The sequence below is a fragment of the Vicugna pacos genome, chromosome 17 (assembly GCF_048564905.1).
Source record: "Vicugna pacos chromosome 17, VicPac4, whole genome shotgun sequence".
Taxonomy (NCBI): Eukaryota; Metazoa; Chordata; class Mammalia; order Artiodactyla; family Camelidae; genus Vicugna; species Vicugna pacos.
Genome location: NC_133003.1, coordinates 44,122,022 through 44,148,462, shown reverse-complemented (window position 1 = coordinate 44,148,462; position 26,441 = coordinate 44,122,022). Strand labels below are relative to the sequence as shown.

Genomic DNA, 26,441 nt, shown 5'->3' with positions numbered 1-26,441 from the left:
ATAAGTCACAAAAGGCCACATATTGCATGATTCCACTTATATGAAATGTCCCGAATGGGCAAATTCAGAGACACAAAGTAGGCTGGTGGTTGTCCAGGCCTGGGTGGAGGGAGGAGCAACCAGTAACGAGTACAGGTGATGACATGATTCTGAAACTAGAGAGTGTGATGGTTGCACAACTTCGTGGATATACCAAAAACTGAATTGCACATCTTAAATTGTTGAATTATATAGTATGTGACATATCTTAATAAAGCTGTTACTAAAAAAGATGGTATTGAAAGTCAGAGGCAACACTGTAATGATTTTTTGTTTTAGAGAAACAGTAAAAACAAGTTCTTCTCAGTTTAAGGAAACAGAATATTGTAGAGGAAATTGTACCTCATACGTTGCTAGAGGCCAAGGCATTTCTGTATCTCTTATATTCTTACATTGGTTGATTCATATATTCATTCAGTTTCGTTTATTCCACAAGTTTCCTTACTTTCACAAATTCGGTCAGCTTCTATTCATAAACACCTGCCCTCATGGTGATAACATTTGAAAAAAGTAGAAGAAAGTAATCACTGAGCTTAAAAATAAGAAAATCCATTTTTTGACTCCCTCGCCCTCCCTTGCCCCTGTGAATAAATCTGGGTTACCTAAAGGATAGTGCATAAGGTATAATTAATCTAAATTTTATGAGGTCAAGGTAATAGATCACTCACAGCACAAGACTGCATTGAATTTGGGGTGGGGAAGAAGTAAGTGCCTTGAAAAAAAATGAACAAATTTTAAATGCTAATGATATACAACAATGCAAATTATCTGGCAGCAAATTAACACTCTCATTACAATTAGTGTGTACCCTAAATACATATATCAGGAGTAAATTACTGACACACAGTGCCATCCACTGAGGGTTTAGTGGCTAGTATAGAATTTAATCTCTGGTAAAATATTCAACAGAATAATTGAGTTCTTGGAGAAAACACACACACACACACACACACACACACACACGCATACCAACACCTTTTTATGATGCCCCTGAATCTCAGATTTAACCTCTGGAGCCTAAAGCATGCTTTGTTGTCTTCAGGGATCATGTATGACAGCTATGAAGTAAAAACCAGCTAGTGTGGCACCTAAAATACAAGTCAGCAAGGAGTCCAATGGCTTGTTCCGATTAGACCCTACTCAGTGAAAGGTGCTGATTGTAAAGACAAGGGAATCTGGCCCTCGACAGCACAGGGGCCTTCTGCAGCCAGAAATGTCATAACACTAATCCTAACAATGCATGGGAGGGCACAGTCGAACTGCGACAGACACAGGTCGGTCAGATACTGTAAACGCGGTAATAGCTAGTTTCTGGAACTTTAGAGTGCCAGACAAAAAGGTCACATTCAGGGAAAATGACCTAGAAGAAAGAAGTCCAGAGAGAGGGTCATGGGGCCAAAAACCGACTCTGAATCACTTGAAATCATTGTCCTATGGAGAAAGAACCAGTCCTGCCTCCTTCAGAGAAAGCCTATAGAACGCTATTCCAAGAGACAGGCACAAAAGTGCTGGGGGAGAGAAAGGTTACTCTTTGAATTTCTGTAGCTACTTTTTTTTTTCACTATTTCATCAAATCTTACTACAGAAAGATTAAAAACCTTTTATGCTCTTCGGAGGAAAATACAAGTCGTAACACAAAACCTGCCCAGATTGTCCCATGTTCAGTCAAGGCCACCCCTCTCCATACTTTGCTTCCTAATACAGTTAAGTTACAAAAGCACCTGATTTTGGTTTCATTCCTAGGTGTTTCATTTTTTCTTGATGAGAGTGGTCAAGGAAGACAAGGAAAGGAACTGTGCATATGTTGGTCCATTAGTTCCCCAGGGCGGCCGTAAACAAATGAGCACAAACATGGTGGCTTAAAGCAACAGAAATGGAGTCTATTACATTCTGAAGGCTTTCATCTGCAATCAAGGTGTCTTCAGGGATGTGCTCACTGCGAAAGCTCTTGGGGAACATCCACCCTCGGCTCCTCCAGCTTCTGATGGCTGCGGGTAACCTTGGTGTTCCTTGGCTGCGTCCTTCCTATCGCTGCCTCTGTGGTCACAGTGCCTTCTCTTTGTGTCTTCTCCACCTCGGTCTCTTAAAAGGACCTTGCCGTGGAATTTAGGGTCCGACTGCTTAACCCTGGAGGATCTCATCTCGAGATTCTTAATTTAATTACATCTGAAAAGACCCTTTTCCCAAATAAAGTCACACTGATTGGTTCTAGGTGAATACATCTTTTGGTAAGTTACTATGCAAACCACTACAGGTGATCAGTTAGGTTTTGACTTTGAACCATAACCTCTCACATAAAAACTCCTGAAAAAGAATGGCTAGTGACAGGACCAGAGTCCTCTCTAGGTTGGCATTTTCTCCCATTTAGAAACTGCTCCCTCCTCGCAACCAACTGCAAACACCTAACTGATTATGGACCAAACCTGGAGTCAAACTTACAGCACAGCAATGGGAAGAGTTGATCCTCATTGTCTAAAAATTAAACTTGAAAACCAATCAAAATTATTTTAATATTTATTATCTAAGTTATTCACAACAGTGAAACAAAAAGGGACGACATTTTAGGGACTTATTAATTTAAAAAAATACCAAGTGTTAGTTGCTTTTAACTTTAGTGATATTTTTAAAGCCCTGCCTGATCAAGTTAGTCTGGACCCCAATATCCGGTCCTGGTTGCCAATTTACATGTGTACTGTACTCTTATAATCCTTCTGAATTAAAAAAAAAAAACACCAAATCTCCTTACTTCATTGATTCAGTCACAAACTACTCTTTGACAGCCATGTAGACCCCGAATTGGACTGTGGGTTGACTGCAGGAGATACATCTAATAAAGCAACAGCTACAGTTAATTAGCATCTGCACATTAATAGGTTTTGTGGAACAGACAGAAAAAATACAAGTAAGAATAATGTTGTGTACTTGTGAATTTCAATTTTTCTTTGCACCACAACTCCCAGTTGCCTACATCACTAAGAACCAGTAGCATGCCCAAATACTGACTAGCTCTGTCGTTCATTTTATGAAATTTTCAGTAGACACCAATGGTCACCAGCAATGTCTTTCTAGTACTACGGTAAGTGGCAGACAGTACCTACCAAGAACATTATTTCAGAAACTCAGCAAGTTTTGATTTGAATTTTTCTGACTATTCAAATGAGAAAAAATATTCTCTTCTGGAGGATCAGTGCCCTCCATTGATAAATGTTAGCAGCTTTGGTATCCAAATATTCCTTCGTTGATTGAGTTGTAATAGATTTAAATATTCTCAATTTTTATTTATCCAAACAGTCATCCATCAATATTTTATTGCTCAAAAACAGAAGTCTGCCTATTTAAGCAGCCTTCCTAATTAAAAATCAGTCAAGTCAGTCCTGGGTTTGGCCATCTATCAAACCCCCTGTTAGTGTTCTGATTGCACAATTCATTCTTTGGCTATGAAAGATAAATTAATTAGTGAATGTTAAAAGCAATGAACGTTTGAAATTTACTGTGAATAAAAGCAATGATCAAGGCTCAAAAACCAGGTTGCCAAAAGCCCCAGTTCAAATATGGGGCTCAACATTCTAGACTGAATATATTTCTTTAATCTTTACTACCATCAGCACCACAACTGTCAGAGGGTATCCAAGTTAGGGAGAACTCCTACAGTCCCCATCAGAAAGACCTTTTCCAGTGACGTTAGCTAATCAGCTGCTGTTCATCAATGTGATACTTTCACCATTAAAAATTGTTGGCTGTCCCATAACTGATAAAGTAAATTGATATTAACCTCAGAAAGGATCAATTTATTGGGTTGCTTTGTCTACATAAAGAAGGCCAACATGGAGTGGTTTCTGCACCTGAGTCTCCCCTTCATTGATCATCCTCATCCTTCCTCTTCTTTTTGGCCTCCTTTCCCTCTTCTTTTCCCATCCCCTGAACACAAGCTCAGGTGGCAGATATGCAGGGTTTGAATAGTGTACCAATCTAGTTTCTTTTCTCAGCTCGGGCAAGATACCAACAGAGATCAGCATACCCACCGCTTCCTTCAAAAGAACACCACCTCACCCAAGGCCAAGACAATGCCAGTTCCCCTACAGCAGGCAGGCAACTGATTGTGTGAAATGACTTAATTTGACCATAAGCAATGTGGAGGTACTTATGTATGAATTATAGTCATCCACAACAGGGGAGGACAAGTAGCATTAAGCCTTTAGTTTTGAAGATCTGAACTGTTACAAAACAGCTGAACTTCTTCCAGGAAGAAGGCCCCGAACACTGTTTACAAAGCAATCAGTCTGCAGGCTAACATCTGGAGTTACAGGACTATTCTCTTGGAAGCTCTTCATAAGAATCTACCTTTAAAGTACATCTTTTTCACACGTGGGGGAGGAATGCTGTGGGAGTCAAAAAAAAAAAACTTATAATAAGATGTCATTTACTGTCTGGGGATATAAAGCTTGCCAACCCATAGTTATTTACCATAAAATATCAATATTCAGAATGTTTTACAACCTACTCGCAGTAAATTGGAAATCTGCACGTTAACTTTTAGAGCAGAAATATTGTTATTAATTATTCTCATTATGGAACCTGAAACCAATTATATTAAAATTAGAATAGCAAATGTATGCATAATTGTGGTATACCACATTATGGTTTTCAATATTAACAGTAAATCAGCATTATGACAGCATCAAGGAAGACTATAACTAAAAAATTAAAAGCAAAAAGGAAATCCGTGATGGATGTGCTACATCGTCAAAGGCTGTAAACACATTAAAAAAATCCAAGTTTGCATCTCTTGGAAGAAACATTTTATTAAGCACCCAAATCTATAGTTTGCACATGAATCCCACGAGGAGGGTGCAGTTTTAGCTGTTATGGGGAAAGCAGGCGTGTCAACTTGCTTTACCCATTGGATGAAGGGGAGAGTAAAGGAAAGCTGATCCTAAACACGTCACTGAAGCTGCACAAACTCTCAGGCCAGGTTTGCAGGATACAAACAAACTCTGATGGCATGTTTGATGTGTTCAATGCATGAACTTCCTTGTATTAGTCAGGTTAAGGCCTCCTGTCCCAAAACATACCCTAAGGTGGAATTAGGATGTCTACTGCCTTCTACACAGCCTCAAGGTGGATTTACTCACATCCACCTCCAAAGAACTCCCCAAGGACCATCAGAAAGTCCTTGGATGCAGTGGTTCAACTCGTGCCCCAAATACGGCCTCATGCCTTTAACATCCAATTCTTATTACTTATTCATTTATTCAGCAACTATTATTGCAAGTTTACTAAATGCCAGGCGCTGGGTAGACCCTGGGAAATCAATCAGTCATGTCTGCTAGCCCAAGGTGAAACAGAAGGAGTAAGCGGCAGAAAGGGTATCAGTAGTCTACTGTTAGAAATAGGCTCTGTGACAGCAAGAGAAGTGATCGCCCACAGCTTAAAATTGCAGGGAGGCCGAAAACAAAATGTGCTCCAAATTACATTACGATAATCTATGCTCATGAAAATGTCCACAACTCATCACGCGTGACTGAAATTATGCTGTGCCTTTTAATCAAGGAATGTTTTCGGCACTAAAGATACTGAATTTAAAAAAGTAGGGAAGTTAGAGGCATCGTTTCCATTAGCTAGAATGTTTGCTTATGTGTATTAATTCATCTTTAAAGTGCTAAATACAAGAGACGACCAAATTCTGTCTATAAAACCATTATGAAAATATTTTTTAAAGAATCCACAAATAACGTCTACCTTGTAAGACTGTCCTATGGATAAAATTACAGAAGGTATATAAATGAAATCTGAAGTTCAGATATGTTAGACAGAGGTGAAGGGATGCTTTTCTTATAAATCAAAGTGGGTCTAAAGCAGGCGCAAGCCAGGGTGCCCTGGACGAAGAGCTGAGGCTGCTGTTCCTCACTTATTAACTATGTAAATAATGAGTAATTCAGTCACTTCAATCTTCAATTCATTTTTTTTTTAAAGACACAAGCCAGGAAACCTTTCAGGTCCATTTCAGCCATAAAATTGTATGATTAAAAAGAAAGACATCATCTCATATGTATATTAAACTACAGTAAAGATGGTCAAAAGGCACCGTTTTTTTTCCCTCAATGATTATGAAAATGCTTGGGGTGAAAGCAATTACTCAGTAACATTCAAAAGATGTCACTGTCATGATTCACCTTATACCACTGAAGAAAAGTATTTTAATTAAACATGATTTTTGAATAAAGGCAATGCCTTTAAAATTTTTTTTTTAATTTAAAAAAGATAGGAAAAATAAGTCAAGATATTATGTACTCATGATCAAGAGGCTGGACTTCGGAAAATGACTAGACTAGAAAGGATCCTAATTTATAAAAATACATCATCCTCAAAATAACCTTATACATGTATTTTCTCTTTGTTGTGTCACTGAACAGGCAATTAATAAAGGAATTCCTTTATTCATACATATAAAGTACTGTAGACTTTCAGTCTTTACGTCTGGAGTGTAAGGATGGACAAGATGGTCTTAGCACTCTTAGCACTTAGATTCTATCATAGGAGTCAAACAATAAGAAAAAATAAGCATATAAAATCATTCCGAAAATCATTCCAGGTCTCCTTAAGTCCTGAGGATTGAAAAAGAGGATGCTGTTACGTAGAAGAGTAGAGGACTCCAGGAAGACAAGCAGAGGAGAGGAGAAGAAATGATAGGAACTGCTTCTTACATCAAACATGGTGGCATGGAAACCTTCCCTTAGGAGGTCACACCTGTTTTGAGGGCTAAGGATCACAAGAAGGGAGCATGTGAAGGATCGGGAGAAAACCCAACAGGCAGAGGGAGTGAAAGTATCAAGGTTTTGGTGCGAAAGATAGTTTGTCATTCTGGAGAAATTAAAACGAGACCGTGGTAATGAATTTGAGATTTATTCTGCGTGCAGTACAAGGCATAGAGCAGGAAAGTGGAATGATCTCATGTACATGTTTAAAAGATTACTGGGGCTGTTTTATGATAAATGGTTAAAGCAGATCTAGAGAAGACACACAGACACCAGGTAGGAGCAGATGTTTTTAGAAACAGTATGTCTTGATTTTACCAAGACATTTGGCAAAGATTCTCACTACTTTCAGAACAAGTGAGGAGAAACTGGGGTTTGATGATAGTGTTTGGGTAAATCTGTAGCTAGTGGAACAGAGTATGTAAAGAATATTGATTTAAAATTTAATTTCATTGTAGTGGATGTTCTCTACTGGCAGGCTGCCCTGTCCTGGTCAACATTTTGTATCAATTACCTGAATAGACACAAGCTTATCACATTTTCTGTTGACACTGAGGTGGAAGGATAATCAACATGTCAGATTTTTAAAAAAGATTTAAAACGATTTAAACTGTGAGGGAACAAAGGGTCACTACTCAAAAGGTGAATTTGAGAGGGGTAAATATAATATTCTGAATTTAGGTTATAAAATAACATGATGGGGTAACTCGGGATTAATAGCCATTCATGAAAAATCAATCTTTTGATTTTACATGACGTAAAGTTAAAATATGAGACTGGGGCTCTAATTTTTAAAAAATGTGAGTAACATTGTCAGTCCCATTCACTGGAGAAGAAGTTCACATGTTGGGATATTAGTGTTCCCACTGTCTTCTTCAAAGGTCAAGGTGCCTGCATGGAATTGGGTATGTTTCCATAGCGTTACAGTTTAATAGCCGATTGAACATAAGTGAGTGTTGTGCAGATGGTTGGGGATCAAGTACCTGGAGGAGAAAAGAATTCTGGGACAAGGGACATGAACCGATTTTCACATATTTGCAGCCTAACCACAATCATACGGCAAGTGCTAGGAATGAAACTGACAAACATTTAGACATTCAGCTCCAATATAAGGAAGAGATACGGGGCTTGCTTTTGTATCTTTGAGCAACTAGAGCAATTACGGATCAGGAAGCTCTGTGATGAATGGGTGAGCTCTCTTGATGTTTAAAATTTTGCAAGCTGAGTGATTATCAGCCAAGGACTCTGAGGGTGGCAAGGATGATAGGCACATAAGAAGTGGGATGAGCAGGGGGGCAGGGGGTAGGGGGGATTCCAAATTCAGGCCAACTCAACTACAAAAGGAGTGGCACAGCTTTTACTTAGGCTAAACTATTCCATTTAAACGACTGTCCTTGTATACGAGAGTCTGTCTCTCAGATATTTTTGGTAGTAGAAACACTTGGACTTTTACAAAAGGACAACCTTAAGAATCGGTAATTTGTTTATCAAATGTCATACATTAGACAAACAAAGGGTTGGTAATGCTACATTAATCTCTTTTCTATTGTCACCCTTGTTGTTTTCAAAATTTCCTATCCTAGGAAATCCAAAATTCAAAGAAGTGCAAGAGTTTAACTGAATACAGAGATTTTCCCTACACTATGAGTCTATGATTATTTTCTCAAATGAGTCCAACAAAATTTATTTGTTAAAATTAAGTATTCATTTGTGATATTTGTGTTATAAGTAAATAATAGATTTGTGTTAAACCAAGAAAAACAGACACTTTGGTTCTGTAGCACTCAATCAGACATATTTCTCTGATTACTCCGTACACTTCAGATTATCTGGAGGACTAGCTCATAAGACACTCACCAACAAAATAATCTTGAAATCCCATATACACCTAATATGAGAAAACTCATTTCTCAGCACAAACCATGCCACCAAATGGCAATAATAGATGAAGCACTGGATAGTACATATATTTGATGTTGAGTTCCCAGAGAGGATTTTGTTAATGAGAATACTCTGCAAGGTTACTGCCAACAGACTTTGTAATTAGGAAACCTTTGACATTAACACACTGCTATCTGAGTTGGGATTTTACACAAGGAAATATATAATCATATATTTCAATCAAATACATGAACCCTTAAAAATGTAGCTGCTCATCAATCCTCAAAGGCATCTCTACTCAAATGTGTACTCACTGCTCTTGCCTGCGGATTTCATTTTCAACTTCCTAATTCCAGATTCCACTATCTTTCATACGCTCATAAACTTTTATTAGATGGTGCGCTTAAGAGATGGCAGTTTGTTTTTTAAATGCGTTAAACCAGAAATATAAGAGGTAAAGCTTTGATTGTCTCTAGTTTCTGCTTTTTCATTAGTTTTTAAACTTTTCCTATTCTATGCAATAAGAAAAAAATAGAGAATTATAAGATTAATACACTGCCAAGTTTTTTTTTTCTTCCAACTCTGAGCTGTATGATTAAAGCACTTCTCATATTGACTATTGAGCTACTGGCAATTCATTTGTTTTTACACACTCTCTTTATAATGTGTGTGTAATTTGTTTTACATATAGACTCATACGTGTGTAAATTTGAGTGTTTGTGAACTTATGTGTACAAAGCATCACAGAATCAAACTATATACTCAATCTATCTCAGTCCTTATAAAAGCAGAATACATCTTCCCATCCAGATTTATAGTTTATCCTACAAACAAGGTATTTCCCAGATATGAAACAAGGGTAAAGAAGATCGCATAACAAATTAAAATCTGTTTGGTTTTGGAAGATAAACTGTTTTGAAGGCTTACTGGTAAAATGGCACAAAACTCAAAGTCACATTTGCAGTATGATATAATTGCTACTTACAAGCAAACTGAAGCTTTGCTTCTCTGCTAACAATTGTTCCAAACGAGTTTGTTGCTATGCACTGGTACGTTCCAGCATCTTGGGTTTTATTGGGGTTATTGATCAACAAGCTGCCTTCAACAACACTGTAGCGGAAATCCATACCAGTGTCAACATCTGTGCCGTTTAATTTCCACCTATAGTATAAAAATGTCAGTGGATAAAGCCTTGTAATATTAATCAATATTTTCTGAATTGTCTAAAATATATAAAAACTATGAATGGCATGAAATATCATCTCTGACTTTTTTAACTGTGGTAAAAAAAATGTAATTAGAAATGCTCTACCGAGCAATGGTGACAATACAGATGTTTATGGAAAGAGTACATCCTTTTAAAGTAAACAATGTTAAAAATTTAACACTTGTTTTTATGACTACTCAGGATGCTACAGACACTATGTCTTTCTTTTCTTTTCTTTTTTTTTTGAAATTTCCCATAACATCTTACACAGCTTTCTCCAAATAGTGCTCCTCAGTAAAAATCTTATCTCTGGTTTGCAGTCATTCTTTAAATGGGTCTGCAGAGATGACAGAATACACCACTTTCAGGTAGATGGCTGAGTATTTGATGCAACTGTAGCACAGTTGCTTTGATTTGGTCCTTAACATGACTGAAAGCGCTGACTACAAAGCAGGGGAATTCTACTGATCTGGTGCGGTCTCAGGAACCAAACTGGCCTTAGCCGTGAATCACTCGGAAGATCTCCTAGCCATCAGCCCTCAAACATCAACCAGCCATCCTAATGAACGACAGAGCAGGCCATTTGGTCACAGACACAAAGAGAGTTTTGTTGTTTTTTGGTTGGTTTCCTTGGATCATCTGTGTATCTGAGTGCAGAGCCTGGCCCAGTAAATTAGTTTTAGTGAGAACCACACATTTAAACACCAAAGCATTAGTAACAAGGTCTACTTTTTTTTTTTTTCCCCCGTCAGCCAATAACGTTCCAGAGAGAGCTTATTTTAACCAAATTACCTTTCAGTAAGTTGTCTGAATACTTACGGACTTCGGAACTAATACAATTCAAGGATTAGCTGTCTTATTTTTTTCTCTTCCGTGCCCCCACCCCCCAATCCCACACAGAATATCAGGTAATGAAAACAGCATAGTTGTAGCTTCTGAATTATGAATACTCTCACAGTAGCATTCACAACGGGAGACATAGAGCCAAGGAAACACTAGAGAACAAAGGCAATTGATCAGAAGCAACAACGGGGATAAAGAATGAGAAATATTCATTTTTATCTCCTTCAAACAGTGAAAACCACTTATTTAAATGTGTTTGTGTGTGTGTGTTGTGTGTGCCTACGTACTCATTGTGTATCCTCTTACAACATCCTGGGACACTATGTCTGGTGTGCATTATGAAAAAGGATTTAAATGAAATGAATGAAAGCCAGTTAGTTTCAAGACTTTGGATATTGGGTATCAGCGAAAACATGTTTAAAAATGAGCACTTTCTTTTTGTGAAGACTGTCTCACACTTCAAAGTCAATCTCAAACTGTATCTCTTCTAATGAAGTCTTCCAGGACATCCCTAGTCAAAATAAATCAAAGCTTCCTCCAAACTCCTACAGAATTCTCCTTACCCCTTTAGGTGGGAATTCTGCCTTCTCTGTAGATAACCTGCCTACATTACTTTTGTATTCTCCCTTTAGTAACCTGGAACCTGGCACACAGTGTGCTCAGTAAACACTTGTGGGTGTATTTCACTGAATATTTTACTTCTTTGCTGGATATTTTAGCTTTGAGCACACACAGTTTAGGAAGCATCATGGCCCACCACAGCCCAGCAGTGTATTTGCGTTCACATCTATATCTTTGAAAATGTAAAAATATAGAAACACGAGGGGTGGGAAACGTGGGCCAGATCACAAAATGGGAGATAGCTCTTTATATGTTTGTTCATAAGAAGATGTGTATTAGAAACTGACACCGTTTTTAAGCTTGAAAGTAATTCTGTGTCTTGACACAGACAAGAAAGTCATAAGCAATAAAAAGGAACGGCCAGGTTACATGCTATACGCTCCTGAATCTCTGGAGCTGACTGCCTGCCCTGGACTTTTTTTTTGTCAGCTCATCACATCTCTGTCATAACTCTCAGTTCAAATGATAGTTGAGCAATTTAATATGACAAATCTCAGAACTCAAAGAGAAAATTGCAATATGATGTGAGCTGCAAACAGAGTATGGAATTGAAGAATGGGACCATGTGCGCCTTTTTCAAAAAGCAGTTGTGGGGATAATGAGACCACCTCTGTGGGTTTGTCCACACTCCTCACTGCAACCCAGATGCTCTGTGGAGAGTTCGTTAATCTACTTTATTATCTGCTTTTACATACAAATAGCAAAGGAAAGCGGATTATTTAGAAAATAAAGCGCTTGCTGTGAAATGTAGTTGAGTCTCCATCACAAAGCACTCTACCAAGTTTTATTGCCGTGCAGTCACTGTTCGTTCCGGCTGAATGTGGACTGAACTGAATTCCTGATTTTACTCCCTACTGAAACGCTCTTGAAAAATTCAGAATTTATTTTCAATGTCTGAGGAGACTTTGAAGAACTGTTAATACGGAGGCGACGCTCATTTGGCACACAGAGGTTTTCCCAAGGGCCAAGACAAATGGAGGAGTCTCATAAGCTGATTTCTGAATCACTCCAGAGAGTGGGGCTGTGCACAAGCACACACTGACACTGTGAAAAGCTCTGGAAGGTGCCATTTTTCAGACCTGCCTGGGCAGCTATCTGTGGGATTTGTTGTAGCAAAACCCTCTTTCTCTGTTCACTGTGTCAGCTGGGCACCAAAGAAGGGGCAGGACCTTTCTGACTCTGAATTTGTCGCCTGCAAGCCAAGCTCAATACAGACTTGACAGCCAAAGTTCTCCCACCAAGTATCTGACCATTCCTGCTGTCAGGAAACAGAGGTTGAGAGCCATAAGTAATGTCACATGTCCCGAGGGAAATTTAATGCAAGGGATGTTGGCACAAGTCAAAACTTGTGAAGTTTTTCTGGGTCTGGGTCAATCCTTTCAAAACTGAGGGGCAGGAAGCCATGAAAAGAGAAGGCTCAGTTGAGGGAACAGACAAAGGAGCGAGGTCAGTTGGGGTGTCTGAGGGAAAACCTCATGGTGAAGACTCCCATGGAGAACTCACCTTGAATTTCTCCTACTTGGTCCTCCCTCTCAAAGTCAGCCTGAAGACTGAAAAAGTTCAGGTAGAAAGATGCCTGAAAATACCTGAGCCCTCCATTCTTTCTCTGGCTTTTTCCTTCAACAAAAGGGAATTTTTAGCTCCCAGGTCCCAATCAGCTATTATGTGACAGAGAAATGGCCAAAGGTATCAAGGAAAACAAAGCACACTGCAGCCAACTGCCGGTGCATTTGATTAAAAGTTTTCTCAGCTTTTCCTGGCCATCTTTAAAAATGGAACAGGTTTCTGTTCCATGGCTTGTTTTAAACAACAAAGCAAGGCCCTCTATCTAGAAGCACAACGTTACAAAAAGCAAGGTTAATTAAAGGGCACCATTTGGGAGAAAAACAAAGCAGCAACTTGCCAAATTCTGCTGCAAACTTTGTTTTCGTTTATGGTAACATTTGAATTTACACTTGGCAATGTACTGAAAATGAGGGCCATTTAACTCATCATTTATGTCTGTAGGAACCTTTGCTTCTTGCATTTCTTTATTTTCGCTACTATACAAAGTATTTTAAAATGTTTGATGCAGCCTTGAATTCAACATATGAAAAGGAGAATAACGACATAGTCTGATTTTCCCAGGACAGTGCTGGGTCCACACCTGCTGTCCTGGGATAATTATTAACCGTGGCCTTTTGCTTTCAAAAGTATCCTGGTTTGGATGATAAATTGGATGTTCACCCTAATGATATGGTCCATTAGAGAGGTTTTTTTTTTTAATTTCTGGAATATACTTTTTAATCCACATGGCAAAAGATCAAATTTAGTGAAATATCTTCTTTTCTGTGAAACTGTCACTGGTATCTTCCCTCTCTATTCTGAAACAGACTTTCTTTCCCCCAGGATGTCCTAGAACTTGGGCATCCTTCACTCACACTTGGAGCATAGCACTGCAACTACTTCCATCTCTACGATGTTCCCCCAGAAGCACACTACGTGAACATGTAGCATATTGGTCTTTCAATGCCTCTGGAACTTCTCAGCTGCTTAATACAGTGGTTTAAACACCTTTCTCAGAGGACACAGTTTTTCAGAATCCTAATATATACCTTGGTTCAAAGCAGAGACACTATGATAGAATCTTGGGTGGAAACTGCAATAACTCACTGCTGGTAATTCTTAAAGCCAACTCCATGGACCCTTGAGTTTGAAAAACACTGTGGTGGTTTGATGAATAATGCTATGTTTGATGAATGAGTGAATGAATGGATGAACAAAAGGGCACACAAATTAATTTCTAAAATAATGTCCACTATGTTAATACCACCATCCTTTAGCTTGTACAGAATGTCTCCCTTGTCCTCTGCCAGTTTGAAAACTACCTGTCACAGTTCAAATTCCATTTTCTTCTCTTGACTCCTTGATGGCTGCAATCTCCAAGTTTACCTCCTTCTAAACTATGGCACATGCCATATACTCTTTTGGCTTTTACATACCATTATATATTGGTTATTAGTTTATAATTTTTATCATTAAATTTGAATACAGGCAGAATAATAGAAGATAAATGTCAGTCATAAAGAATCATGAGACAATCAAAATCTCTGTCTAAGAAAAGGAACATTATTACTTTTGAAGTCCCCTATTTTCATTTCGATTCTAATTATTCCCCTCTCAATGATCAATTAAAACATTTAATTTTGGTTTTTCCATTCCTTTGATTTTCTTTCTGATTTTATCATGTATGTTAGTATCCTTAAAAAACTACTCCGTCTTACCTGCCTTTGAACTTAAATATGGAATTACACTCTTCATATTCGTCTATGATTTGCCCTGTTTACTCAACTGTGACCTAGCATGTTGAAAACGAAATGCATTCATTTTCACTGCTATATGGGGTTATCCACATCCTAGGTTATACATATATTTATATCATTTATATTATGTTAAATTTGCTCTTCTAGATTTCTGTCAATCTGGTAGGTTTGAAAGAGTGTGGCATTTTAGTTTTAATTTGTATCTTTTTGCTCACTAATGGCAATGATAATAATCTTTTTATATTTTTGATGGATATTTGATGTTCTTTTCCAAGAAATATCAGATCAAGTCTTTCAGTAATGTTTTTATTGGGTTACTTGTTTCTTACTTATTGATTAGTGGGAATTCTTTAAGTAATTTAGATACTAATCCTTTGTGAATGATATATATTGAAAATATCTTCTCCCAGTTGGAAGCTTATAAATTTGCCCCCCTTGGGAATTTCTGTTCAATAGAATACACTAATAGTAATGAAGTTCAATATTTTCTTTTGTTATTTGTGAATTTTTGTCAGTATTGAGAAATTTTTCTTCCATCCAAGGTCATAAATATGTATGCCCATTTCCTTTTAAAAGAGTTGTGAGTTTCCCATGTTGGCCTTGTATTCACTTGGAATTGATCTTTGTGTATGCTGTGAGGTAGGGATCCAACTTTATTTCATTTTTTTAACCATATGGATAATCCACTGTGCAGTATTTATCATTTTAATTTATTTCTAATACTGTCATGACTTCTATTTTCTCTTTTTAATCTTCACAAGAGAGTATTGTTTCCATTATTTTTACTGTTTAGTGCAATTGATTTTATGTGGAAATACTAACCTTTTTCACCTGCTTTACTTATCATTTGTCCTTGTATCTTAGGTAGTCTATGTGGTATCATTTTTATTCTGCTTAAAATCTGTCTTTTAGGACTTTCATTAGTCAGGGTCTGTTGGACAGAAACTTTAGTTTCTGTCTGCTTGAAAGCACACCTGTTTTCTTCTCCTTTTAAAAAACTATTTCTGCTATACAATAATCTGACAGTTTCTCTCAGCATTTTGAAGATTCTGCCTTCTATCTTGCATTTTAGGTCGCTCCTGAGAAGTCAGCTGCTGGTTTTATTGTCATCTCTCTGCAGGTTAACTGTATTGCAACTTTGGCCTATTTTTATGATCATGTCTTTGAGTTGGTATTCTGACCATGATAATTCTAGATGAGGCTTTATTTTTATTTGCACTGCTTGAAGTTCACTGGGCTTCCTAAATCTGTAGCATTGAATGTTTAATTAGCTTTGGAAAATTCTTAGACTTCTCTTTAAATATTGCCTCTGCCTCATCTTTTTTTTTCTTTCCTTATGGAATGCTGATTAGACATGTGTAAACGTTTTCTCCTCTCTGTCTCATATTTGCTCCTTTTTATCCCTTTCTGCTGCCTTGGGATGATTTGCTCAGCTGTTATCTTGTACTTGAGTAACTGTCCTTTCAGTTGTGTCTCATCTGTTACTGAAACCACTTAGCACCAAGGTTTGAAATAGGCAATTGCTTTTGCTCTTCAGTCCTTCAGGAGGCAAGGCTGTTTCTTATTATATTATCATAAGAATGTAGTCCTTGGGTCCCAGGTCTATTCTGGGAGGTGTTCTCATGCTCCACTTTCCTATTGGTTGAGTCTAGGTTTTGTCTTGTGACCCTAGTCTCCTGTGAAGCTGCAAAATCCAAAGCCCCAGTTCACATAGTTCATCAAGGTGAAAACTTTTTAATGTTCAGTTTTCTTCTCTAGTTCCAAATCCACTTACTGAATATGTCTTACTTTCCTGCTAGTTTACTGATGCATTTTTATAAAGGTGTTTTTAAAAAAAGTATGTTGTTAAGTAATGTTAAGGCTTTTAGTGAGATGGCCAATTAGGATATTTAATTCCTGGTATTTAATTCTAAAAAAAAATGTGACAGTGAGTGTGTATATGTCCATGTATGACTGAAAAATTGTGCTGAACACTGGAATTTGACACAACATTGTAAAATGATTATAAATCAATAAAAAATGTTTTAAAAAAAGATTGTCTCTCTAGTATACTTGGGATGCTTGTAAAAGCTCTTTAGGTAATCAGCATTCTGTGAGCATTTGCTGATTTTAATAATAGAAAGTTTATGCCTGGAAACACATGCTTTTAAATCAACAAACCTGATATGAGGTTTAGGATTCCCTTTAACTTCACAATTGAGCTTCACTTTTTTCTCTTCAGAGTCCAAAGGGAACATTACATTACTTGGTTCTTGAATAAAAACTGGGCCATGCAGTGTGTAGTCATCTGAAATGAGAGAAGAGAAAATGTCCCAAAATGAACACCTTCTAAATAGGAACAACAACAGGAAACAACAACAAAATGAAAATAAAAGAGGTAAACTAACAAAAAATAGTAATACACAACAGATTCAGTTTCAGTCTCTGGATTAAACTTCCCATGGCAGACTCATCTTGTGAATTATGAAGTGGAGATGTGAACTCTCCTATTTCATATCGATGACTTACTTTCACTAACAACTTCCAGATACAGAACTGCTTGGCATTGCCTTTTCTTCCCTCTATGTCTTATTGTTCCATCTGTCTTTAACTCAGCCTTTTGCTTTATTCACATTTATGCCTCCTACATGCCTTTTGTGCTGCCATCATCCTGGACACCTGTCTAAGGTCACCAAGTTAAAATGTCTCTGCTCTGTAATGGGATAATATAGTTGGAAGCAATCAAAGATGCCTTCATAAATACATTAATAGTGAGGAGCAGCTCTGACTGCTAAAATATGTATAAAATGTTCTTAAATTAGGTATGTAAACAAAGAATAACCTAGAATCACAATTCTCAAATTATCTGCGGTAAATACACAGTTTGTTTGCTTGTTTTCCAACCTGTTAGGGACCCATTCATGGGGCTACTTGTGTAAGTACCACACAGATTCAGCACACCAATCCAGTAACAGTCAAACTGGTCTACAGCAAGTTCAAGGAGATTTGAGTATGTAATGAGGTATGAGTTTCTAAATTCTTTCTCTCAGTAACAGAAACTAGGTGCATTAAACACACTTGGTCATGGAGCATCAACAAAGTTCAAAGAATGGAATAATCTACACCCTACATTTGAAACAGCAGGGTCGAGTATGTATGCTTCTACAGTAAACACATAATAAATATTGTTCAAAATGTGTTTCCTGACCCATATCATGGAGGTGATATTATTCTTTAAAATCTAGTTTTTTTTCCCCTAGAAGGCTTTTTGAGACCCTCACCTTCTTCATTTAATCACATGATTCATATATTACATCTCCCTGTGGACACACATTTCTCTATCAAATGCATTTGCACCTTTCTTTACTTTCTTTGGAGTATAAGCTCCTTGAGAGCATGACTGACATCTTACCCATTTTTGCTTGCTGTATGGTATTAAGTACAGTAGCTTATACATAAAAGATGGTCAATAAGGATTTGTTCTGGTTGAGGTTTTTTTTCATGTATTTAATATATTCAGTCAGCTGATTTAGGCATTGCCTAATTAATTCGGAAATGGAAGGCCAGTGGCTATGAGGTAAAGTGATACTGAATATCACTCACTAGCTGACAATCCATTTCCCTCTTACATGTGATTATTTTGAAGGGTGTGAATTATAACTGCCATCCTGGAAAACCTTCATAACCAGACTTTTGTTGATAGGTAATAGGACGAGACTGAATTCATTCAGGTGGATCAGGACTGAGGAAAAAGAAGAAAAGCGATTTGGGGAGCTAGGTGAAACATGGTAAGGTAATTTCTTTGAAGGCTTTTAATCTAGACTTTGAAAAATCTGCATGTTGAGGCTGAGATAGAAGAAAAAATAAGGACACAAGAAAACCAAAACAGAATTATATTTTATTTTAGAGGAATGGGGACAGCCAATGACCTTGTTCGACAAACACCAGGATATAGATTCAGAACAACTAGGAACCAAGATGCAATACCTTGTGTCAACTACGACCTCCAAGATCTATGGGGAATCACCTAGTCTTTCTATGCCTCAGTTTTCTCATCTATAAAATAACAGCACTGACCTTGGTAAGTGGCTCTACACCAGCTAAGGATGGGAAAGAAGCTATGAATATTTTCCCATAAATGCACACGCATACACACATGGTTTCTGTGTTCAAAGACGTCATGAATTACATTACTACCACCATCTCTCACCTAAGTTCATGTATAAAATCTCATGCTAATGAGAGATTTAAGCAAAGAAAATATGATTTATCAAAGAATACAGAATAAAAGCATGGAATAAGAGTACACAAACATGTACTTTCTGGCACTCATGAATTAAAGCCAGATATTTCAAAATCTAGGCATTTACATTTCAGATTTTCAACAATTACAGAGATATTTTCAAAACAAATTTAGATACCAGCCAAAGGTTAGCTCAATTCAATCTTGAAGAATTATGTGGATTTTTAGCATATCTAGTTAAGTAGCAAACATTACTCATCAAGAGCACTAATGTAGCCATGAGTTTGGGAGATTTTTCTCTAAGAGAGAAATATTTCTATTGTTGTCCCAATTCCAAAATTATGTCTGCATATATATAAAATCAATCATCTCAATTCACTGGTGCTCCCTGATTTGAATTTCATACAGAAATACACAGTCTATTACTAGTAATTCCAAATAAGAATAAAACATAATAATGATTATCGGGGATGCAGCTGAGAGGCTGTGGATTAACATCTGTACTATTTCTCAATGTATCCATGCCATATTTAAATAACAAAAAGGATATATTTTCTGTGTATTTTGTAACAAGAATTGATAATAATGATGCTTTGCATTTGCTATAAATAACACATTTCATCTAAAGTTTTTATTTTCTCTTGGTTAACCAAGCTCAGTGCCTAGAAATTAACATTAGCACAAAGGGAACGGTATTTCAGTCCTCATCGAAGGAAATCCACAGCCTGTCAAGCATGAACTATTTGGTTTCACAAAGATGAAGGGAGAGATTTTAGAAAGTTTAGCTATTCAGGTATAGAAAATAGATATTCTAACTTTAATACCTTTAGACCAGGGTTACCAGTATTTTGGTGGAAAAACGAGTTAAAGAGTTGCTTTATTTCCTCCCGAACTTTGAGGTGCCTGGGTTAAATAGCCCTGAGAGTGACATTCTTCGATGAAACATGGAGCAAGGCCCCGCTCAGTTCATTCTATCTTCACGTAGTATCCTCAAAGTGACTTTCAAGTGGCTTGAAGGTACACCCAAAAGACTTTGCATCTGCCATGTTCAAAGCCTGGAAGATTAAGTTTACCCTTTCCATTATTACAGTAAGTGGTTTTACGGAACCAGTGGAGTGACCATGATTTTCAGCCTAGCGTGTAAAGGAGCATCTCAGAAAACAACAGAGGAAAGGATTAATAAGCCAATATGCAATGCCTCAAAGTTCGACCGTGGACCACCTGCACTGTAATCATGCCGTGGTTATTTTTTTAAACCCCAGTCCAGACAGACAACACCAGAAAAATCTGGGGTCCGTGACTCTGTCTTTTAACCTAGTTCTCTGGCGGACTCATTTGCATACTAAAATTTGGGAGCTACCCACATGGAGCCTTCTGATCCTAGCTCTCCATTTCCTCAGCACAGAACATCAACCATTACTGGCTTTAGACTCACGCCTAGACTTTTTTCTCCTGAGCAAAGTCTAATCAACAAATATCTGCCTGAAAACATTTAGAGAAGGAATTTCAGCATATGTTTGGACTCTTAGTTGAGAGGCAAGCAGCCAGGAACAGAAATCTATACAACTGGTCCACCCAACAAAGATGGATGCATTTGTTAAGGTTAGGGACTAAAGCTGTATAAAATAACCCCTCCTTAGAATACTCACAGTGGAACTCAAGAAGTCTATTGGGAGAACCCGAGGGCTTCACCAAACTGACAAAGAAGGGGCGTCCTCAGGGAGACCCGCTAGTCCTCTGACCTGTAGTGCTGGCTCATCCTCACTTGATACACAGGACACTTCTGCTGGTGCACACTACTCTTTATTTATAAGCAATGAATCTCATCTTATTTAAGTGACTGGGCGTTGGAATTGATGTTTTTACTTTGGGATTCCCAAAAGGGTAACAAGCCAACTTGGTGCTCTCCTGTCTTGGAGAAGTAGTGGGGGATGGGCTCACCTTGGTATTGGAGATCTCTCAGGGGAGCAGTAGGCAATGATCTTTATCCTGCTGGTAATTTTCAAAAACCATGATGAAGAAGGAGCAGGGAGCAGCTGGGGGGCCAAGAGCTCAGATACAGCCTTGTAGATTCCAGACCACTGACCTCAGTCCCAGCTTGGGGGAGTCAGGGCAAACGCCGATACTGGTACACTCTGACTTGCTGGGTTCTCCCCTCCTTGGCAACTACCTGCCAATGGGTCACTAGGTTACTTCTGCCACATCACCCGTGATCCCACGAAAATTTTCCTGGACCACTTTCTGAATAACAGTGGTATTCATAAAAGAAAGAAGATCTATGCTATAGAAACTCTGCTTTCATGCTTCAGTGAAGAGTGGAGAAAAGACTAGAGGTTTCATGACCAGAAACTTACTTAGGTTCAAGATCAGGCTACTTTTAACCTTTGTCCCCTTTTGCTCATCAAATATTGGAAGTTATTGAAAAACACTGCTCTCAACCAGTGATTCTCAAACTCTTTTTCCCATTTCATTCGTTTCTTTTTTAGAACCTAATTTGGGGGGAGACAAAACCAACGTCTCCCAGCCAACTTCTTCCTGTATGCTTCGGCAAGCATCCCAGAAATCAGATGTGCCAGGGCAACTCTGAAAGGTTTGGAATACCGAAAGAGATGCAGAGAATCAAGAGAATTTTAGATTGGAAGAGATTACTTAATCCTAAATGCGTTTTCCCAGCCACAGACTGAAAAATGTACTATATCTATAACGGAAACAAAACTATTTTTCACCTCAAAATAAAATAATCCTCTAAGAAAAACAGCAATAAAATAGCCCTCCACAGACAAGTGTCACTTACTGTATCTACAGCTTTGGCGCATCAATGATTTCACTATGTGTGTCTATCCCTTGAGTTAGTTTGGCTCATTTCTGAATGTCCCCAAACTTCTCTCCTAGGCAAGCAGAATGACTATGCTCAGTAGACTATGAGAAGCCAACCTGGGCTAAGGCACTGGGATGGATGGGGCTGACCTGAAGTTTTCTCAGACTGAGCAGCGAAAAATAAGATTGAATTTGAGGCGATGGTAGACTCAAGGAACCAGGACAGGGGCCCGGGTATCAGGTCCCTGGGAGCAAGAGTACAGCAAACTCTGAATTAAAAGTGAAAGTTCAGCAAAAGATAACACACACAAAGGAGCAAGTGAGAGGTTAGTCGGAGCCTGCAAAGATCCACTGATGCTAAATACAGATCTTTTTTAATAGGGCATCTGTGAACAACCCTGAAAGGCATCTCAGATGGGGAGGAAAGGAATTAAGAGGCTGAGCCAATTCAAACAGCAAGGATGAATTCAGGGTAAATATTTCACAGAAGATAACTTAATAAAAATGTCAAGTGATCTCTAGAATAATTGTTCCTCCAAACGTGGTCCAGTGGCCTCACGCATCCGTATCACCTTCCCCGGGGGTGCTTGATAAAAAGCAGACTCTTGAGCCCCTGCCAGACTGTCTGGATTTTTATTACCAGCACCTCTATTCATTATCATGTATTCCGCAGCTTGAAAACTAGTACCTTCAGTTATGAATTGAGCACAGATGACTTTAAGCCCTAGACCAATTAAGGACACCAATGAAGAAAAACAACCCTGCAGAGTTCTGTTCTGTGTGCTCGATCACTCTGTTGCTTTCATGTGGGACGGGGTCAAAGGCCACATTTCGCCAGCATAGCCCTGAGGTCAGTGTGCTTCTCTTCTGCTGGAAACATTTTTCATCTGTTGCAAACTCAGTGACACAAGCCTGCTGGGAAAGGACCAAAATGCAACACAATGATTTCATCTTCGAAAGCTGAAAATACCACACTCAGTTCTATTTGCAACTGCCGTGGCGCTCCCAGGTGTTGCCCCTGAGGGTTGCTCAGGCCCTGAATCCTCATGGCAGGTAGGAAGTAAGGCCCTAACAGCAAGAATCCAGGACTGTGATATACAGCCAATCTTCCTACGACAGCAAATAGGCTGTTTGATTAAGCACTTGGTCTTGGGTAGAAATGCTTAAATGGCAACAATCTCAATTTGTGAAGTAAACTCCAGGAGACCTGGTGGAGAACACAAGGGCTCAGAACATGAGCCCATGGGTTAGATGTGAGTTTTATCTGGGTCACATCTGGAGGGCAGGGAGAGTGTGGCACGACGCACGCACAGAAGCATCCTGATGCAAACCACAGGGGCTTTGTGATGTTGTGTCTTTCACTCTGGATCCTGCAGAGCCCCTGACTGATGTAGAGGGTAACTGCTTGTGTGTGTGTGTGTGTGATCAGTGGGAACACGTTGCCTTATTGGACTGCAGAGCAAAGCCATGCCACTGGGGACAAGGAAGGGACAGTCCCGCTAAGCTGGTTTGCTGGCTGTGCTCCAGCTCCCTTTTTCCCACTCACATCAAGGTGGAAGCCCAGTGGAGAGAAGCATTATTCATTCTGCCGCCAGAACATTCCAAGAAGGGCACACATGGGGCCCACTGTGTCTGGCTGGCTGCGAGACTTCTCCTCCAGCCCTTGTAATGATCATGGAAATTCGTTTTGGTTAAAAAAAAAAACAACAAACCCCAAAACCCGGTAAGAGCAGCAGCATCTCCATGGATCCAAATTACTCACAAAAATGTATGGGCAATAACCTAAGGAAATCCAGAAACAAATGAAACACTGTGACCATGATTTTCCCGAGAGTGAGAATTCCTTTAAAATTGAATCACTGATTGTAGAAATGATGAGGGGACAGCTGTCCAGCTATCATCACAAATACGATTTAGTGTTGTCAGTCTTTATAAAATAAGTAGCAAGGGATGTTCAAAGGCCCCACACGAGTGCCTGTGTGTGAAGCTAGCCAACACACAGCATTTGTATCGAATAATGATTCCTCTGTTTGCCTCTGTTTGGTTGTTCAGTTGAATAGAGCAGAGACAAAACCAATATTAGAGGAGACAGACATTCGTACTTAAGTACGAAGACATTTCTTTCATTTTCCTTGCTTCTACCTCCTTATTTTAACCCCCTTTATGAGCATTTAAACAGCAACGAACTGAGAAATCTACGGACAGACGGTATATGTTCAAACGCAGCATATGAAAGTTCCACTGAGAAGCGAGCTCTTCTCCTATCCTTTCTCTGGTCGGCAGAGCAACGCTGCCGCCACCATCCATCTCGTACGTGTAAAGAAGACCAAATCTGACGTGATGCCAGAGATGCAAGTGATCTCCACTTGGGGAAAAATTCTGCATGGCTGGAGGGATGTTCTGTAGGAGACAAAGCCAGGGGAACAGTGTCCACATCAGACTCTGACCCTGTCCTCAAACCCTGACCCATTTCCGGAACAATGGATTCACTACTCCTTTAAAAAGAATTAGATGATTTTGACGTCAGGTCCCGGGTATGAAAAAAAAATGACAAATTTTCAACAAATGCAAACATTCTGTAACCCAAGTGGAGGCAAAAACTGACCTGCATTGATGGTGAGACCATATACAGCTTCGTGGGAATAACTGCATCTTTTGGCCACAGAATTATAAATGTGTTTGATTATGGAATGCTGACCCGGACTCAGCTGGGGTGTTATATAATACTGGGCATGTTTTGTGAATCATATTTCTTTTCTAAAATCAGAAGAATTCTTCACTGGCAAACATTTTTGACCCAAATAGTTTCTGATTGGAGTCTGTGAGCCTACACTGAATGTCAATTCCAACATTGGATGTAGAGGACACACAGTGCCGAAAGCAGGCACCATCCCGTGTGGAGTGTTTATTCTAGAAAGACCAACAGACAAACAATAATGAGACAGGTATAGTTAACTTTATCTTTTTAATAAAGACTTGATTTTTAGGAAACTTTCAGTATCACAGAAAAACTGAGCAGAAAGCACATAAAGTTCTTATATTTGCTTTCTCCCCTGACTCAGTTTCTCCTATTGTTAACATCGTGCATTAGTGTGGCACATTTGTTACAGCTGATGAGCCAACTGATACATTATTACTAACTGAAGACCACAGTGTACAATAGGGTCCTCTCTTTGTGCTGTATAATTCTTTGGACTTTGGTAAATGTATTTTCACGTGGGTCCACCATTAAGACTATCACACTGAATAGTTTGCTGTCCTATAAACCGTGGGCCACTCTAGCTAACTCTTTAATTTATATTCAAATATATTACTATTTACTCATGAGAACAAATAGGAGTATAAAAACACATATGCATATCATTGATTGGTTTCGGCTAAAGAAGCATAAATGTTATATCTGGGTCACTTATTCATTCACAACTGCTTCCCTAGTGACATAACCATCCAGTGAACACCTATGGTTTTTGACTGCTCAGAATCCATCACTCCTCTCTAAGGGAAGAGCATTCCGCCCTTTCTTCGGAGAACCACTTTCTCAACCTAAGTGTTTCTGGTAGACAAAAATCATCTCTCCAAGTCAGGAGCAGATATTCATTTCTCTTACTAAATTATGATTCCCATGCATAAGATGCAAGTTTGGCTAATAACTCCGTTCCAGGGTCTTCATGAAGCTGCTAGGGCAAAAAAGCCCTTTTATGGCCCAGAATTGCTTGTTGAGAAGCCTAGGGCTTCTCCCCACACAGAGAGCCCAAAAAATGAATGAAGCTGAAACACAAGCATGAAGCTAAAACAAAACTAAAGGATGGAGGCTGACTGAGATTCCATGACATCATTTGCACTTTGGAACCAGTTCTGTCCCAAGCAGAGTTTATCCCTAAGATTTCCAGGTATGGGAGCTAATGCTTGCTGTTATTTAAACAATTTGAATTGAGTTTTATCAGCAACTAAATGATTCCTAATTGAGATTGTATTCATGGAAGGTACACTTCAATTTATTCAGTGGTTTAATTCATGTCATTGGTCTTCCTTCTCTTTCTGTTTCCTTCTCACAATTCTCCACATGCACTTGAATATAAAATGCACACAAAGAGGCCACTAGCAACATGGCAGTCACAGACTTTGTCTCTCTGGGACCTACTGTTCACTTCGTGCCTCTGCCTTCATCTGGTCACTCCTCTGACCAACTGTTCCCTAGAAGTCTCCCCCTTTGAACTGTGCCTCTTCTGATTCCTGGATACGTATGGTAAGCCCCATCCAAATGTCTTCCCCTTGCCCTTTCCCATTACAGGATACTATTCATTATTGGAAAAAAAAATATATATGTAACTGAACGTTAATCCAGTCTCCAAACTCTTATCTTCCAGGTGGACTTCATACACTGTAATGGTGGCCTTTTGACAAGATCATTAACCTAAAGCAGTGGCAATACTCAATGTGTTTCTATGTATTCTTTGTGTGCAAAGAGACGAGGCTAGTTAAAAATGACTATGGAATTACATTCCCTTCTCCCCAAACTCTGATAAGACAGATTTGGAGGTCAGCGCAGGCATCTGCATGCAAATCATGCAGCCCAGGTTATTCAGATGAATATGACCAACAAATATGAGTCATCATTTAAGAAAGAAAAACTTGAGGGAATGCCAGCAACCAGACTAGGCTGTTTCAAGCACCAGGTGTCTGCTACAACTGGTAACCAAGGAAAGAGAGAGTTGTGTAGCTCTCAAGTCAGATGCTGGAAACGCCTCCCTTTG

General features: G+C 38.8%; 1 protein-coding gene across 4 annotated transcripts in view; it reads right to left on the bottom strand.

Annotated features, from left to right (window-relative positions):
- CNTN4 (contactin 4) overlaps window positions 1-26,441 on the bottom strand; it is an 809,034-nt gene that overhangs the window by 260,300 nt on the left and 522,293 nt on the right. For all 4 annotated transcript variants that reach the window (XM_072941737.1, XM_072941736.1, XM_072941738.1 and 1 more), the window contains 2 exons: window positions 16,809-16,935; window positions 9,661-9,836 (listed from right to left, as the gene is read on the bottom strand). In XM_072941737.1, the coding sequence (XP_072797838.1) occupies window positions 9,661-9,836; window positions 16,809-16,935 (303 nt within the window). The remainder of the gene's footprint in view (window positions 1-9,660; window positions 9,837-16,808; window positions 16,936-26,441) is intronic.